This window comes from Lissotriton helveticus, chromosome 2_1 (genome assembly GCF_964261635.1).
Source record: "Lissotriton helveticus chromosome 2_1, aLisHel1.1, whole genome shotgun sequence".
Lineage (NCBI taxonomy): Eukaryota > Metazoa > Chordata > Amphibia > Caudata > Salamandridae > Lissotriton > Lissotriton helveticus.
In genome coordinates this window covers 1,065,274,366-1,065,289,455 of record NC_136059.1, presented here as the reverse complement: position 1 = coordinate 1,065,289,455, position 15,090 = coordinate 1,065,274,366, and the positions used below count along the sequence as shown (strand labels likewise).

Genomic DNA, 15,090 nt, shown 5'->3' with positions numbered 1-15,090 from the left:
GTTTATATGTCTCAAGGCCTCACTCAGATACCGTTCCCGCCCTGAAGCTTTCAAATGATGTTCACTACAAGAGCTCTTCAGTATAACTATGCCTCTCTGGGAAGGGCAGGTCAGTGGAAAGAAGTGGCATAGCTAGGCCATTGGCCACCCAGTGCGGCCCAGGCGTTTGACGCCAGGCATGGAAGGGCGAGAGGGAGCTATGCCACTAGGAAAGAAGGCTTCTGAGGAAAGCTGTTCAGTCATTTGCTGCTGTGTAACAAATGTCGATATGCATGGAGAAGTCAACACAGAAGACATCCATTCACCAGTAAAGACACATTCACTGGTTCTTTTTAACAGAAAAACATAGCACAGGTGTGGGTGAGGTGGTCCCAGGAAATGTGGCATGAATAGGGAGGGCTTGCTCCTGAATGCGGTAACAATAACCCCGACAAGCTTCACATTCTTTAAATCCAGCCAAGTAGAAGTCCATGTACAAAGGACAGAACTGGCAATGAATACAAAGAGTGGTTCTCAAAGTGGTGCCCAAGGTTGTCTTGCAAGGTTTGTGCCAAACACAACCAAAAAAAAAAAAAGGACTGAAGTATGAGCAAACCTGTGGTTATGTCACTCATCTGGATCCAAGCGCAGATGAGCCAGGTAATGCCATTGGCCAATTCTTAATTTGAGCCAGTGGTTGCCGGTGGAGTTATCCAGCACATTTTTTACTCAGATAATGACAGCGAAGAAGAGAAAAAAAACATACAAATGTGAAAGGAGGAGGAAGAGAAAGACGGAAAACCGGGCACAAAGGGAGAAAGCAGGGACCAGCAACAGTGACAAAGGACAGAAGCAGGGGTGGCTGGTGACTTGAAATTGGTGGGGCACGAAATAATTTTCTAAGTTTCACACTGACTGAAAGAAGCGAGTGAGACAATACTTACAAGAACCCAAGGTCTGAATTGTGCAATACGATACAATAAATGCCAATGATGTGGAAACAAGGGACATAACGTGTGGATAGCAATGCAGTGCCTACTTGATTTAAGACAGCAGCATTAAGTCAGAGAAAGTGCTGTGTTTAAATAAATAAAAAGAAAAGTACTTACCCAACGGTGTGCAGGGAAGACACAGGAAGAGGCATGACGCCGGGACCACCATCCAGTGTTCCTTAACCACAGATCCTCCAAGCCTGACTCGGAAGTGAAGAGGCAACAAATGTAACCAATCATGGAACTGCTCTCATGCTGTTTCAGCATGAGGAGCTCCATGATTGGTCTGAGCAAGCGAACAGTGTTCCTTTTCTGATTAGGAGCCTGTGATTGCATTCTGCCTGGCTGTCAACACAGCAATTATTGGTGCGGCTGAAGTGACCCATGTCTGGCTGGCTGTCGCAAGACGGCCAGCCAATCGGACATGCGGACTATGTTTAGGCAACCACCCCCGAGTCTACAGAGATGCAGCGCACTTCAAAAGTTCATGTGATCATTGACCATTTAATTAAATGTATGTTTTCTGCAGCTGCTGCTCTCACCGCATTCAGGGCGATGCTCCTCCGCCCAAGAGAAAGAACCGCAGCTGGGCAGAAGTGACTGGAAGTGGATTAGAGAGGCCCGAGGTGAATTCAACACTATGCAGCCTTGGTATTCAGTGCACCGATTTTTAATAACACCATTGGAGCGGAGTTTTGGGGTCTGGCACTCATCCTTTTACAAATTAAGGACTGCCCTGGGATATCAAACTGCTTCTGCTCAGGACAAAAAGTGCTCAGGCTTTTTCTTCCAACAATCAGTAAAGGGACTGAATGCAGGTGTATTGTGCCATTCAAAGAGAATCCCTGAGCCAATGAGCGTAGGATTTGGATGAGCATGTCTATACCGTTGGCACATTTCCTAGTGCAACAGAACACCTACTGTGTAGTATGGCTAGTAAAGAAAAACAGGCTATTTTACACACCCAATTTTAGGATTCGTCAATTGAACAATTACTTGATAGGAACGTAACTAAGCGATAACTAAAACCTTACATTATAAAAATTAGACTTCTGGTTGGATGAAAAAGGCAATAAATAAGGTATGTAAAGCTTGAATCAATCTCAGCCATTAGCGATCGCTACAGGCTGCACTCCAGTCCATTGTTTTTCACCACCATGCCACTCTAGAACAATGCCCACCTTATGCAAATCAGTACTACCCCTGCCCCTCATGGGAGCGGTCTGGCATGAACTACCAGGCAAGGCCCTCCCGAGAAGGGAAAACAACTCCAGATTATTTTTGTGTTAGATGCAGAAAGGCAACCCAATGTATATGTAAAATTGATCTCATCCCTGGAATGAAGCAGTTTTGGATAAACCAGTCACGCTGTACTCACGAATGTATGCCAGATGTATAAAATCCATTCTCTGGTCTCAGAGGAGCACAATTAAATTTTTATAAAAAGAACTTAAGGTGACGTTAGTAACAAGTACACATTTTCTGATGCGATGGACTCAAGGTGAGTTTGCCCCATAAGATACTAACACTCCGATCGGTCCCATTCCAGGTCCCCCACCTCCATGGGGAATGCAGAAGGTTTTGTGAAGGTTCAAGTGCGAAACGTCGGATCCATAGTCACCAGGACGGCATAGCCCCACCTGTCAAGGAAAAATAAGATCTCAGTAAAGCAAACCTTGACAAAACATATTCAAAGGACGTATTTAAGTATGTGGATGCAATATAATGCCACAAGTCGTTAGCGTCCTTTGTGTGTTGGAAATCTTACTGTACTTTGGATTATTTAGGTTGCCTCTATATTATCATATTAAGTACTGCCTACACTTAAGTGTGATAACAAATGTTGCATTTACTACACGAAGGGAGTATGAGCTTGAAAGTTACGCGAGAAGCAGAGAACTGAAATAATGCGTTACTAAGAAGTGGTTTTCTTTTCCTCACTCTACCTACTACACACTTGACTATTCAATTTGAGCTTTGTGACATTTTGTGCTGTATATTTAAACTTGAGATTGAGTTTCTAGCACGCCAGGAAAGGCCCTCTTTGATACCTTCTACCTGTAGATTATAGTAATTTACAATCATCTCATATCACAGGCTGGAACTCTGACGTCAGCATGCTCCTTCAATCTGAATGCATTAGGAGGCAGCGAGTTGATTCATAGGATCTCTCAAACTGAATGCAATCAATAGGAGGCAGCCGGTTGATCCATAGGATCCCTCCAACTGAATGCAATAGGAGGCAGCGGGTTGATCCACAGGATCCCTCCAACTGAATGCAATGGGAGGCAGCGAGTTGATCCATAGGATCCCTCCAGCTGAATGCAATGGGAGGCAGCGGGTTGATCCATGAGATCCCTCCAACTGAATGCAATGGGAGGCAGTGGGTTGATCCATTGTCTTCAAAGAGCTTATCAGGTCAGTCTGTCCCATCACACTGAATCTGATGGTAGGAAGCCTTCTGGATCCTGCTCACCCAAGAAACATTTGCAAAACTTTGCTTTCAAAATTATGAATTTAATTGTGACATTTCTAAAATCAGTCTTTAGGTTCACAAACTGGGTGAGTTGCTGTTTTATGTAAAGATCACTGGAGATGCAAAAAGGACAATTTACTCATTTTGAGTGTTATTTTTAAGTGCTTGTGCTTTGGTGGTAAAAGGAACGGATGTGTAAACAAAGGAACTAGAAAGTTACATATTCATAAAAATAGAAGGTTGTGAATTGAGGAACAGGCAAATCATGCGTTTCTCCAAAAAAGTTCTACCCATTTTATTTCCAAAGACATCTATCTGTGCGTGTATTGTTCTCAGACGAATGATATTCCAAAGTCACTCAATTTCATAGTTTGTCTAAAATATGAACTTGTCCAAGATTCTACGACTTAGCAGAGCCTACAAGGGCTTCTCATTGCCTCCTCGTAGACTTGGGGCACACCATCTGCCATGGGAGGAAAACAAAATCCCTTCCCAAGATATTTCTGAAATAAGAGCACAGACTTCGGTTACTTCTGTACTGACAAAAAACCCTGAAGAATGCCATGCAAAAGGGTAATTTGGGGGAGGGGAATTTATTTTTAGAGAGACCCTCGCACACAACAGTCCAACTAACAGCAAATGAAAAAAAGCTACTATCACGGACTTTACATATTTCAAATGAGGTTTTACCCCGGGTGTCGCAGTGCAGTTTCCTGCCCTCCTGCTTCTGTCGGCCTGTAGCCTCCAGTCATGTACAGCCCACGGCAACCCGCTTCGGGCTATCCGTGGCCTACCAGTATAAGCCTCACTCATCCCAGGTGCTACTTCCTTTTAAGTTAAACGTGGACATACTACTGCAGAACAGCACGGTTCAGCCTCATGACATGGTATGGGAGTGGATACTTTCCCAACATACCCACTTACTCTATTCTCAATTTCGGAACAATTCCAACTTCTTCCTGGTTAAGAAGTGAAGTGAGAGCATAACATGAAGCTTTCAATGTTCTGCATTGCATGCTGCCAGCGAATCATGGTAATATCTCTCTTCACGTTTGATTCCAGTTGATCCTGTACCCCTTTTAGGCGATGTCCTTGCTAGGTTGCTATCTTTATGCAGGTGCTTGTGCAGGGGTGTTTTTTCAGTTTTGTCTGCCAAAGCTGTTGGGGCATTACCGGATTTCAGTTTCTTAGTTCCAATTCCCCCACCTACTGCCAGCAAGTATTCACAAGGACAGAGGAATCAGAAGCCCCTTTTATTGGTAACACGAAGGCTACAACATGCTACAAAGGTGCAGTAAATAACCTTCCCACACTTATTCCAGTAAAAACAATAGTATATTTTCGAGTTGAAAGAAAGGCCAGAAATGCTGCCAGATAAACTGATTTTGTGACAGATTTGACATCCAAATTCATAGTAACATTTTTCTGCACTGGAAAACAGTTTCATAGTGAAAAGCTGTGCAACGTTACACCTTAAAAAAGGTATGGAAATAGATAAATTGGGAATCCACAAATCGTGTTCACACATAGATCTTCTAACGTTTTGCAAAACAATCCTCAAGAGCCACAAAATATTGTAAAAAATCCCCCCATATTCACCCATTCCAGTGCTACTCTGTTAGTTGCAGATTCAGGAATCTCTAAATTGGACAAAGAAAATGTGATCCACATTCTAGGATGTGCCTTGCAAGCGATCTTTTCAATCTGGGGAAAGCTGAAATTCATGAAAGTCTAGCAGCGTCATACATTTGTTAAAAGTAGATCACTAGAAGAATCCCTTCCAAGGAGACTAACAATACCCTCAACATGATATATCACCCCATAATGCACTTTAAGAATCAATAGTGTGCCCAGGGAACTTTTTACAGCCAAACCTGCCGTGAACCTGGTTAAACTAATCAGCTCAACTGTTAGTAGTCAATGATTCCAGGCATCTTTATTAACAAAGACATGTATGAAAATGCTCCCGTACCATACCGAGCCTAAGTGAATACGCTCCTGTACCATACCGAGCCTAAGTGAATACGCTCCCGTACCATACCGAGCCTAAGTAATATATTTAAAAAAAGCAATTTAATGGAAAACCATCAAAGTAATCAAAATCAATACTTTGAAGTCAACTGCCAGCACGGTCAGCTGGTGTGGCATGGGAAAATATTTTTGAAAGGACTTTGGTTAGGCAGATGGAATCACTCGTGATGAGATCATGGTCTTAACTTTCTGGCAGCGCCCCTTCTCTCTGTCAGACTGCATCGAATAGTGAAACCACAGATGAGCCAAGTGGGGTGGCCACAGCAGCCTCATTGGATTGAGAGAGGGTGTCTGGAACTGGGGATGAAAAGGCCTGTTGCCACATCAATTGTGACTATAGACTAGCACAGCTTGTTCTACGCATTTACACACCCATTGATGCAAAGTTGAACCCTACCATATTGTAGCAGTGCATCATTAAAACACACTTTACTCCTAAAAAGTGCCAATTATTTAGTTGCATATCAGGTGCTTGACTAACATTTGTTATTCAACTTTGTACCATTTGGGAACAAAACCTACATTTACTGAGGACTAGTTTCTTTTGGGCTCCAGAAACTTGATTTACGGGGGTGGGGGATGATATGTTGCTCCTTTGCACCTTCCCAGCCACAGCGCTGCGAGGGGGCCTTGGTGACATGTCGGCATGTTATGAATGCAAATCGGTATATAAGGGTGGAGAGAGCTATGTGGTAAATTATCGATCTTGTACTGAGCTGGGAGAGCATGATAAAGCTTTTAAACTCAATTTTAATTGGAGACCTTTTTGTGGCACAAGGGTTAATTTACAAAAATGCAGAGCTGCCTTTCAACACAAGATTTTTTTCACCACATCTACAAAAAGCATAGTGTAGAGTTCAATAAAAAGCACATACAAGGTTATTCTATTCTTAAAGAGAAGGTGCCCATTTTGAAACTGGAGTGAGTGAATGCAAAGATGCAGAATTTGGTTTTCAGAGTAATATTTTAAACATGTATTTAAGTACACGAGAAAGGATTTGAAGGCTGTAGGCAATTTCTATATTTCATTTCAAATCTGCTTACTTGATTTCCGTCAAGCCCAATGACATATCCAGATACTCAACAGCACTAAAGGGGTCACTCTGCCTGGGAACACACAGCTTAATGCAGTTAAACTCAAATCTGCCTGTGACCTAGATTCAAAAGCTCGCAAAACAAACTGGTTTGTTTCCTACACAACCTCGAATGTTACAGTCCGAAGAAGCGCGGCATACATTAAACTGCGGCTTGTCCAGGCATATTGGTAACAGGTGGCACAGACTAAGGAGGTAAGGCCCCTATCCTCAGCTTTACTTTTACAGTTCACCGTTTTCAGGTGTGTCCGTTCAAATGCCTCAACTAATATCACCCAGGAATACAACTCCCTTGAGTTAGTTTAAAGAAAACCCCAGAAGTGGATCACTGTTCTCCGCGACATGGATACATTGCAGAACCTCAATCTTAGCGGAGTTCATACGCTGCAAAACCTCCCTTAAGTTAAATCTAGAATTTCTCTTAAAATGGCAGGACGCAGGGTCTGGGTTTAAAAAGCAGGCTAAAAAGTAAATGGAAGGACATGCATGTAAATTTCTCAAAGCATTCCTGTACATTTCTGTTGAATCTCGTCTCACTTATCTTGCAGACTATTAAGAGTAGGTTTCAATGATGTATATGTTGAACCAACGTTTGTTAAAAGCTTTCAACTCCATCAACAGAAGCTCAAAATCAATACAATCCCATTATGCACACCACTCACAACTCAAAACCAACTACACAAAGTTATGTCAGTAGGATGAAAACAATCCCCACCTGAGCATTCATGTTTGCTCCATCCAAGTAGACCTGGCCGCCGTGTCGGTGAATGAGATCACAGACATCGCTGATATCTTCTTCGAACACGCCGTTGGTGGATGGATAGGTTATCATAATGGCTGCCAAGTTTTCTTTGTATTTGTCAACCTATTACATAGAATGGAGATATCAAATGAATGTGAATCACAAACATGTTCTGTGGCTTGCCGAGATCGAGAATATTTGTTTGAGGATGGGAGAGGCCTCTGCTATTTTTGGAAATGTTGCTGTTTTTTCTTTACCTCTCTTTAAGGGAGTATCACTCAGAATAGGCTTGGAACAGCCTGTTCTGCAGTTTCAATGCACTGGAAGTGATCTTCGGAAAGAAAGCCTTTGCTTGGGACTCCACCTGGTGACCAGCTGAACTCTGGCCCACCCCAACCACAACTACTCAAGCCAGAAATTTGGGTATCACCTCAGACATCAAGTTAGACATGACAGTCCAAGTAAACACAGTAACCTCCACCTCTTCACATCCTGAAGATGCTGCGAAACATCTTCAAATGGCTTGCAGAAATCACTGGGAAAATGGTTACTCAGGCACAGAGTACCAGCATTCTTGACCACGGCAACACACTCTGCAGGAATCACAAAACTGCTGCTAAACCGGCTCAAACCATCCAAAACGCCGCAACAAGACTCCTCCTCAACTTTCCTCGCCACACCCACATTTCCGAGAAGTCCACTGGCCCCCCCATACACAAACACTCCCAGGTCAAACAGTTCAAACAGCATTTCACATCACTCTCCTGCCTACCTCAACAACCGCATACACTTTCACCTACCTCCCAGGTACCTCTGCTCAGCTGGACTCTCAACAGCACACATGCCTGGCATACACAAAGCCACAGCAAGAGGTCTAGCCTTCTACATCTCCCCCAAAGCCAGGAACAACCTCCCTCACCACATCCAAGCCTCCTCATCTCTTCTCAAATGCCACAACAAGCTGAAGACCTGACTTTTTCAATAAAGTCACCATGGAAACAGCTGCCTGAACCTCTTGCAAAGTGACTGTGTTCCCTCACGTGATTAGTGCAATATACAAATATACATAACTTAAAATCCTCCTAATGGTAGTTAAAGTCGCACTCGTGTACCTGCTATTATCCCTCCATGTGGTCATTCAGAGTAATGACATGCGTGGACTCTGCAGATATGCAGAGAAAAAGAGGTGGGGGCTTGCTTTTGGACCCACATGATTGGTGTTCTGTTCTCAACCAGTATTTTCACATTCTCCTTTTCATCTCCCTTCATGAGGGTCAAGTGAATCTGCAGCAGATTTGATGTGAGGACCAGTGTGCAGGACGCCTACCTAAAGCACCGGCCCATCTATGTTTGTTTTGCCGAATGATGTAAAATACAACTATCCCTCGTGTATATTTAAGAAACTCCTTTTTGTGAGATTAAACACCCCCCCCCCGCCCTTTTCTTCCATTTTAAGCTAAAACAACAGACATACCAAGAACAGACTTGATGCCTGGAATGGGTAAGACTCCCGAGGACCTTTTGATTCCTAGTTGGGTCAACCTATCCATGCACACAGAGGCATGACCTGTAACTCCCCCTCTCCCACTTGACTCACCTTTTAGGAACTTCATCACCAAACTGGAGAAGGTGGCGAAGTCCCTCAAGATCTTTGTTGCTGAGACATTATTTCCATTATAATGAAGACTCAAAGGCAGAATGTGCATAGGAGTGCGCACAAATGACAAGGCCCTATTGTCAAAACCTCTAACAGATCCTCAAACAAAGGCCAAGCAGCAGATTGGTGAAGCTGTTGCTAATAAGATTGAGCCAAAGGTTCCAACCAGAGTGCCCAACACATTCTTTAGTGGATTGATTGAACTTCCTCCCCAAACTCAGGAACAAAACTCCAAAGGTGCGTCCCAAATAGTGTGAAGGCCCTGGACCATGAATCGAATGAATAGGAAATGTAGATGGAGTGAAGCCAAACTCATTCATTAGTTGCTGAAGTTTGTCAGGCAAGTGTTATGAACTGCATTTTTAATGTGTAGTACAGTCACCAAGTTGAACAAACTGAAGTACAATTTTGACTACATAAATATCTTCTACAAGGTAAACAACTATTAACATAAGTTGAAAGAAACATACAGGGGGTAACTGAAAGAAGAAAATCCAGTAATCAAATTAAATTAGAGTACAGACGAGAAGCAAGCCGAACTAATGAAAAGTTAAAAATAACAAGAAAATGTTCAAGGAATTTTCCAGCTGTGGTTTATTACATTTTGATTGGGATAAAGAGAAATGAGGACAGCAGGCACTGGTTAGCAGTTACAGTAGAGCAACAATACTTGCCATGGCCTTCAGGTGCGCAACATCTATATTTCCATGCTTGTCCACTTCTACTGGTTGGATCTTCATGCCTGCCATCTGGGCACTCGCTGGGTTTGTTCCATGAGCAGATTTTGGAATAAGGCAGACCTAAAATTCACCACAAACATGCTACGTCAACAGCGGGTCTTAAGTATCACCTCTTGCGTTGCACATTTAAGGCACTCAAAGTAACAAGTGTGATATGCCAATGCAACAATTGTCATTTTGCATGTTAAAGTCAACATAAAATAATTTGACGTTTATTAGATAGTTTCAAATTAAACTCAAGAATAAAAAGTTCCTCTGCAACATGAAGGTGCAATTGAAAGCTATGATACAACAAGCCAAGTCCCAGCGTGTTCCTTCCCACATCACTGTTACTCCTTTCATTAAGCTCTTAAGTATCTAACTTGTTTGGGCCCTTCTAGATAATCATGAACACTGCAAAGGCTCTTAATAAGCTTTCATAACTTGGTGGCATATGAGAGGCATTACTGTATGCCACTGTTTTCACCATCAGTTGGGAAGCCTGTGCTGTAGGGTTATCAACTCCAAATAAATGTTTGTAGTCGGTAAATACCAAAGCATTGGGTCAATTGAGAAGCACTTGTATTAATCCACAAAACTCACTCGTCTCCTTCCCAGATTTAGAACTTTGGATGACTTCGTACATTCCTCTCAGGTCTGGTGGACTCTTTTACATAGAATATGTTAAAGACTGGGACTCTAGTTGGCAGGGGCTCACACCCTGTCCAAGTAGGGACCCTCACTCTAATCGGGGAAAGTACAGTACACGCTAAGAATAACCCATGCTCACACCCTTGGTAGCTGGCAAGATAAGTCAGGCTTAACCCCAGAGGCAATATGTAAAGTATTTGCGTACGTACACAACCGTGAAAACCCCACAATAGTACCCCACATCAGTTTAGAAAAACAGCCAATATTTATCGGAGTAAAAACAAAAAACAAACAAAAACAATCTAACCTACATATCAGAATACACGTTTTCCAAGATTAGATCAAATAGGACTTTAGAAACACAAAAGCTCCAACGGTCTATCTGGTTGCACTTGACGTGGATTACTCCACAAAGTCAGTCAGGCCTTGGGGAGTGCGGACCGGCGTCCGGGGTCACACAGACCCCGGTACAGTACCTGTAGATGTAAAAAAATGGTGCAAGACGCAGCGGAGGTGAGGCACCAGGGAGGCAACGGTGCCATCGGTTCTTTACTGCTATGCAGTTCGTTGGTAGGTTGGCACGCGAGGATAGTGCATTGCACAAAGGAGGTGAGACATCACTGAAGCAAGTGAGGTGTCTGTTTTTGGCATCGGCGCAGAGTCGGAAGTCACTGATGCCCAGGGATGTTGCAGGGCCCAGAGGAGTTGATGCGGTGGTTGCCGCTGACCCTCTCTTCCTTACTGCTATGTGTGGTCAATGATTAAGCTGGAGGTCAAGCGCAGGGGTTTGGGTGTACATCGTCGAGGTTGAGGTTGAACCACTGAGCCACAGCAACAGATCGGTGCGTCAGATGTCAGTGGCACGGTGCTTGAGACGCCTGCACTGATGGTTCTTTGGAGGCCCTGCATTGTCAAAGCTTGCGCTGTAAGTCGCGGTCGTTGCACCGTGTGGCTTCAGTGCATGCAGCAGCATGGCCTCAAAGTTAGACAGGTGCCGGTTCCTAAGTTGCTCGGCATTGGTTTCTCCTTGTAGCACGGAACTCTGTTCCAAAGGCCCAGGAACAGGATTGGACACTACTAGGTAAGTAGGATTCCCATCAGAGGAGCCCAGGTGCTACAGGTGAAGTCTTTGATGGCCCGAGACTTCAAACAGGAGGCAAGCTCTACTCAAGCCCTTGCAGAACCTTAGAAAGCAGGATGTAGAGAGCAAAGTCCAGTAGTATCAGACAGGACAGAAGCAGCAGGTAGGTTTTGGCAGAGAAGCCGCTGTGCAGGAGAATCCTGGGGTCTGGAGACACGAGAGAGAGCCCACAGCCAGTGATATCCTGGTTGCACTAACAACCCTGCAAATGACCTTGACCCGTGACGCCCGGGAACTGGGAAGAAGGATGGCCGCCATTGTTGTCCCTCCGTTCCACATTGGTATGGGCCGCTCTCCAGGAAGCGTCGATAAGCCTGCCTCAGCGTCAGTGCTGAATGCTTCAGCTGTGCCTACGTTTGTGGAGACGCTAAGAGACAAGGTCCGTGATATCGCTTTGGATCGGACTGTTGCACATGTGAGTGACTCGTCGGGGCCCCTATCTGTTCGGCGGCTGAAGAAACGACACCGATCTATGGTTTGGGCTGCCCCGGGGGCACTTTGGCGCTTACCGAGCTGCGTGATTCTCTTTCCCCGGCTGGTGAGAATGTGTTCGAACTGCAGGATGTTTTCGGTGTTGATACTGACAGACGGATTTCCGCCATACATGTTCGGCTGGATTTTGGTGTCTAAAGTCCCATGGTGTAACCACGCCGCTTGGTCCGCCCGGATCAATTGGACCCTCCACGCTGCTCTGCGGGCCAATTGCTAAGTGGACGTATGTTGGTACGGTTGCTAGAAGAGGCCAGGGATGAGATCGTTTAGGTCATAGTGGAACTCATTGTTAACTGACGGTGTTTTAGAGGACACTCAGCGGGGATGTACTTGATTGTGCTATTGATGGTTACTGTTTTCCGTGGCTCTTCTGACCTTGCGGTTAGGATAATTATTATGCGCGGTGGTGAGGGGGGGGGGGCCGGGTGAGCGGATCAATGGCCCTTCTCCATATTTTTCTTCTTTTTCTTTTCTCTTTTCCTATATTTCGGGTCTCTTATTTAGGGCGATAGGCACGCTGCTGGGGGGGGGGGGGGGGGGGGGGGGTAGGCCGTAGCATTCTGCAGGGGTGCAGGGTAGGAGTTTGTTAATTTGTCCTTTCTTTGTCTCTATGGCCCTTTGTCCCTTTTCCTTTTCGATGTTGTCGTTTTTCATGTTTCCTACGATATGTATCGTTTTGAGGGGTGGGGTACAGCTCGCCACGAACTGTATGTGTTTTTCGCACTTATCCTGACTCGTCTGCCTTACCCTCACTACTTCAAATGTATTAGCACTATTTGCCTGTATTTTCTCGCAGTGACAAAGGTTCTCAAAAAAAAAAATAATAATCTATTTTCCTAAAAGATGTGCTTTTAACTTGAGTCAAGAGACACCAAACTCCAATTTTTTATCTGCTCCCGATGGACAGTTACACTTATAAGATATTACAAGGCAGCGCCAATGCTAACATATGGGAGATATAGTTCTTGCCGTATTAAATACTAATTTAGCAGTTGTTCACTACAAGGATATGTAAAACCATTATGTACATGTCCTACCTTTTAAATACACTGCACCCTGGCCACGGGATTACCTAGGGCCTACCTTAGGGGTGCCTTACATGTAATAAAAGGGAAGGTTTGGGGCTAGCAAGTCGGTGGACTTGCCACGTCACTGGAGCAGCCAGAGAATAACACAGGTGCTGCAGTGGCAGGCCTGAGACAGGTTTAAAGGGCTACCCAGATGGGTGGTACCATCCGTGCTGCAGCCCAATTGTAGCTTTCGAGTGACAGGCCCTGGGCGCACATAGTGCCCTGTACTAGGGACTTACTAGTAAATCAAACACCAATCATGGAGAAACCAAATGGCATTACGTTTTAGTCACAGCGCATGCATTCTAGCACAGGACAGTAGTGGTAAAGGGGTCAGAGTCCTAAAACCAACAAAAAAGTTTAGCACACTCAGAAATCAAAAAATACAGGGGAAACCCTGCCAAAAGGTGCTTGGTCTAATAGAATTTATAGAAGCCCAACGTTTGGTTGGGCTTTGTCCTAAAATGCACATTGAACTGTGTGCAGGCAGACAACAGTGCTCAACAAGAAGTGTAGATTTTTCAACTCTGTTGAATGTGGTTCCGTTTTTAGGAATTCTGAAAATAACTAGTGTGAAGTCCTTAGCTGGAATAATCTTATTTTAACGTCAATGAGAGGCACTTGGATGTAAATGTTTGTAGGATTCAAGCACTGTAACTGTATTAGTCCAAGGACATTTTCCTCCCCACCCATGCAGAAGTACGGGGCTACACCATGAAGCATGGTTAACGGTTTAATGTGGGGATAAGAAACTGTTTTGTCAATTAAAACCTATCCCGAGATGTTCTGTGCTGCATAGCACTCACACTTTCAAGACTATATTTCTAACAGGCAATTAATGATGGAATGGAGCTAGACATGCCTTTTTTGTTACATTGCTCGCACTGGTGACAGTTGTGGCCATAAAACTCAAGCAGCTATTGCATCATTTCTGCAAGGAGCCTTCTGAAAATATGAGCTAGTATTGAGGCTAGGGAAGAACCTGGTGGAACGACCGTTTAATAGCCTCAGTTATCTAATTTGGCAGGATGACACAAAAGCACCAGGGCTGTCTGTTGACATAACCGTAGTGATTAGTAGTTCTACAATAGCAATCGGTTCACGTGCTAACACAGGGTTGCTTATTTTTAAAGATATTGTTAAACTTCATTTAATTTTGCAAATAATCGGAATCTGATCAGAAATAAATCATTGATGATGGAAAAGTTTAAATGTGCCAGTAACTTTCCGACAAAAGTTGACTGGACTAGTTCCAACAGTGAAAAACCATAGTGATTTTGAAAATATCTGGCTCTGTCCCTTCCTCAAATGACAGATCAGGCCTGCTACATGCTACGGATCAGAGTCTTGGAAAATGGCAAGGAGAGGCGAGTGTTCTTTAAGCCACTTGATGCTCTATTCAAAGATAAAGCATCAAGCCAATATCCCAATGATACAGGACTCTTCTTGAAAGTCTCCTTTGTTCCAAGCATCAATCACCTCAAATACTGCTGCACGTCCTCCAGATCTGGACGTCCATCGTCTACCTGAAGCTCAACCCACACACAGAGCTCCCGTTATTTGTTAAAAACACAGTACAAACCTGGTTTGATTAAATGAACCTTGCTGGCTTTGAAATACAACTTTAAGCGAATGATAAGTCACTTGGTGTCACCCTGGACACAAACGTTACTCTTAACCTCATCGCTGCTTGAGTTTCCCCTGCTGTGCTGGACAGCAATAAAAACTGGTGTGGTCATGACAAGCTGAGCTCGTCATGAGCACCTGAGAGGTATATGTCATGACGAGCTGAGCTCGTCATGAGCATGGAAGGGGTTAAGGCACATATTGCTTGGTACCAGCTCACTAAGTGAAACTTTCAGAAAGCACCTTCAGAACTGCTGTTGAAGCCCTCATACTCGTGCATCTGGATGGCGGAAATGCCCTGCTCCATGGTTTTCCAGACAGCACACTAACACCACTTAAGGGATCCTACATGCCCCAGCAGGGGGAAACATCCTTTACAACGCAACTTTTAGCACGCAGTGCCTTTACGACGCAACTTTT

At 44.2% G+C, this 15,090-nt stretch overlaps 1 protein-coding gene across 1 annotated transcript in view; it reads right to left on the bottom strand.

The window, feature by feature from the left end:
- The window catches only part of GLDC (glycine decarboxylase), a 329,331-nt gene that overhangs the window by 90,364 nt on the left and 223,877 nt on the right, over positions 1–15,090 (bottom strand). Inside the window, 3 exon segments of the mRNA XM_078675866.1 lie at positions 2,499–2,611; positions 7,288–7,437; positions 9,646–9,771. Coding sequence (XP_078531992.1) covers positions 2,499–2,611; positions 7,288–7,437; positions 9,646–9,771 — 389 coding nt within the window.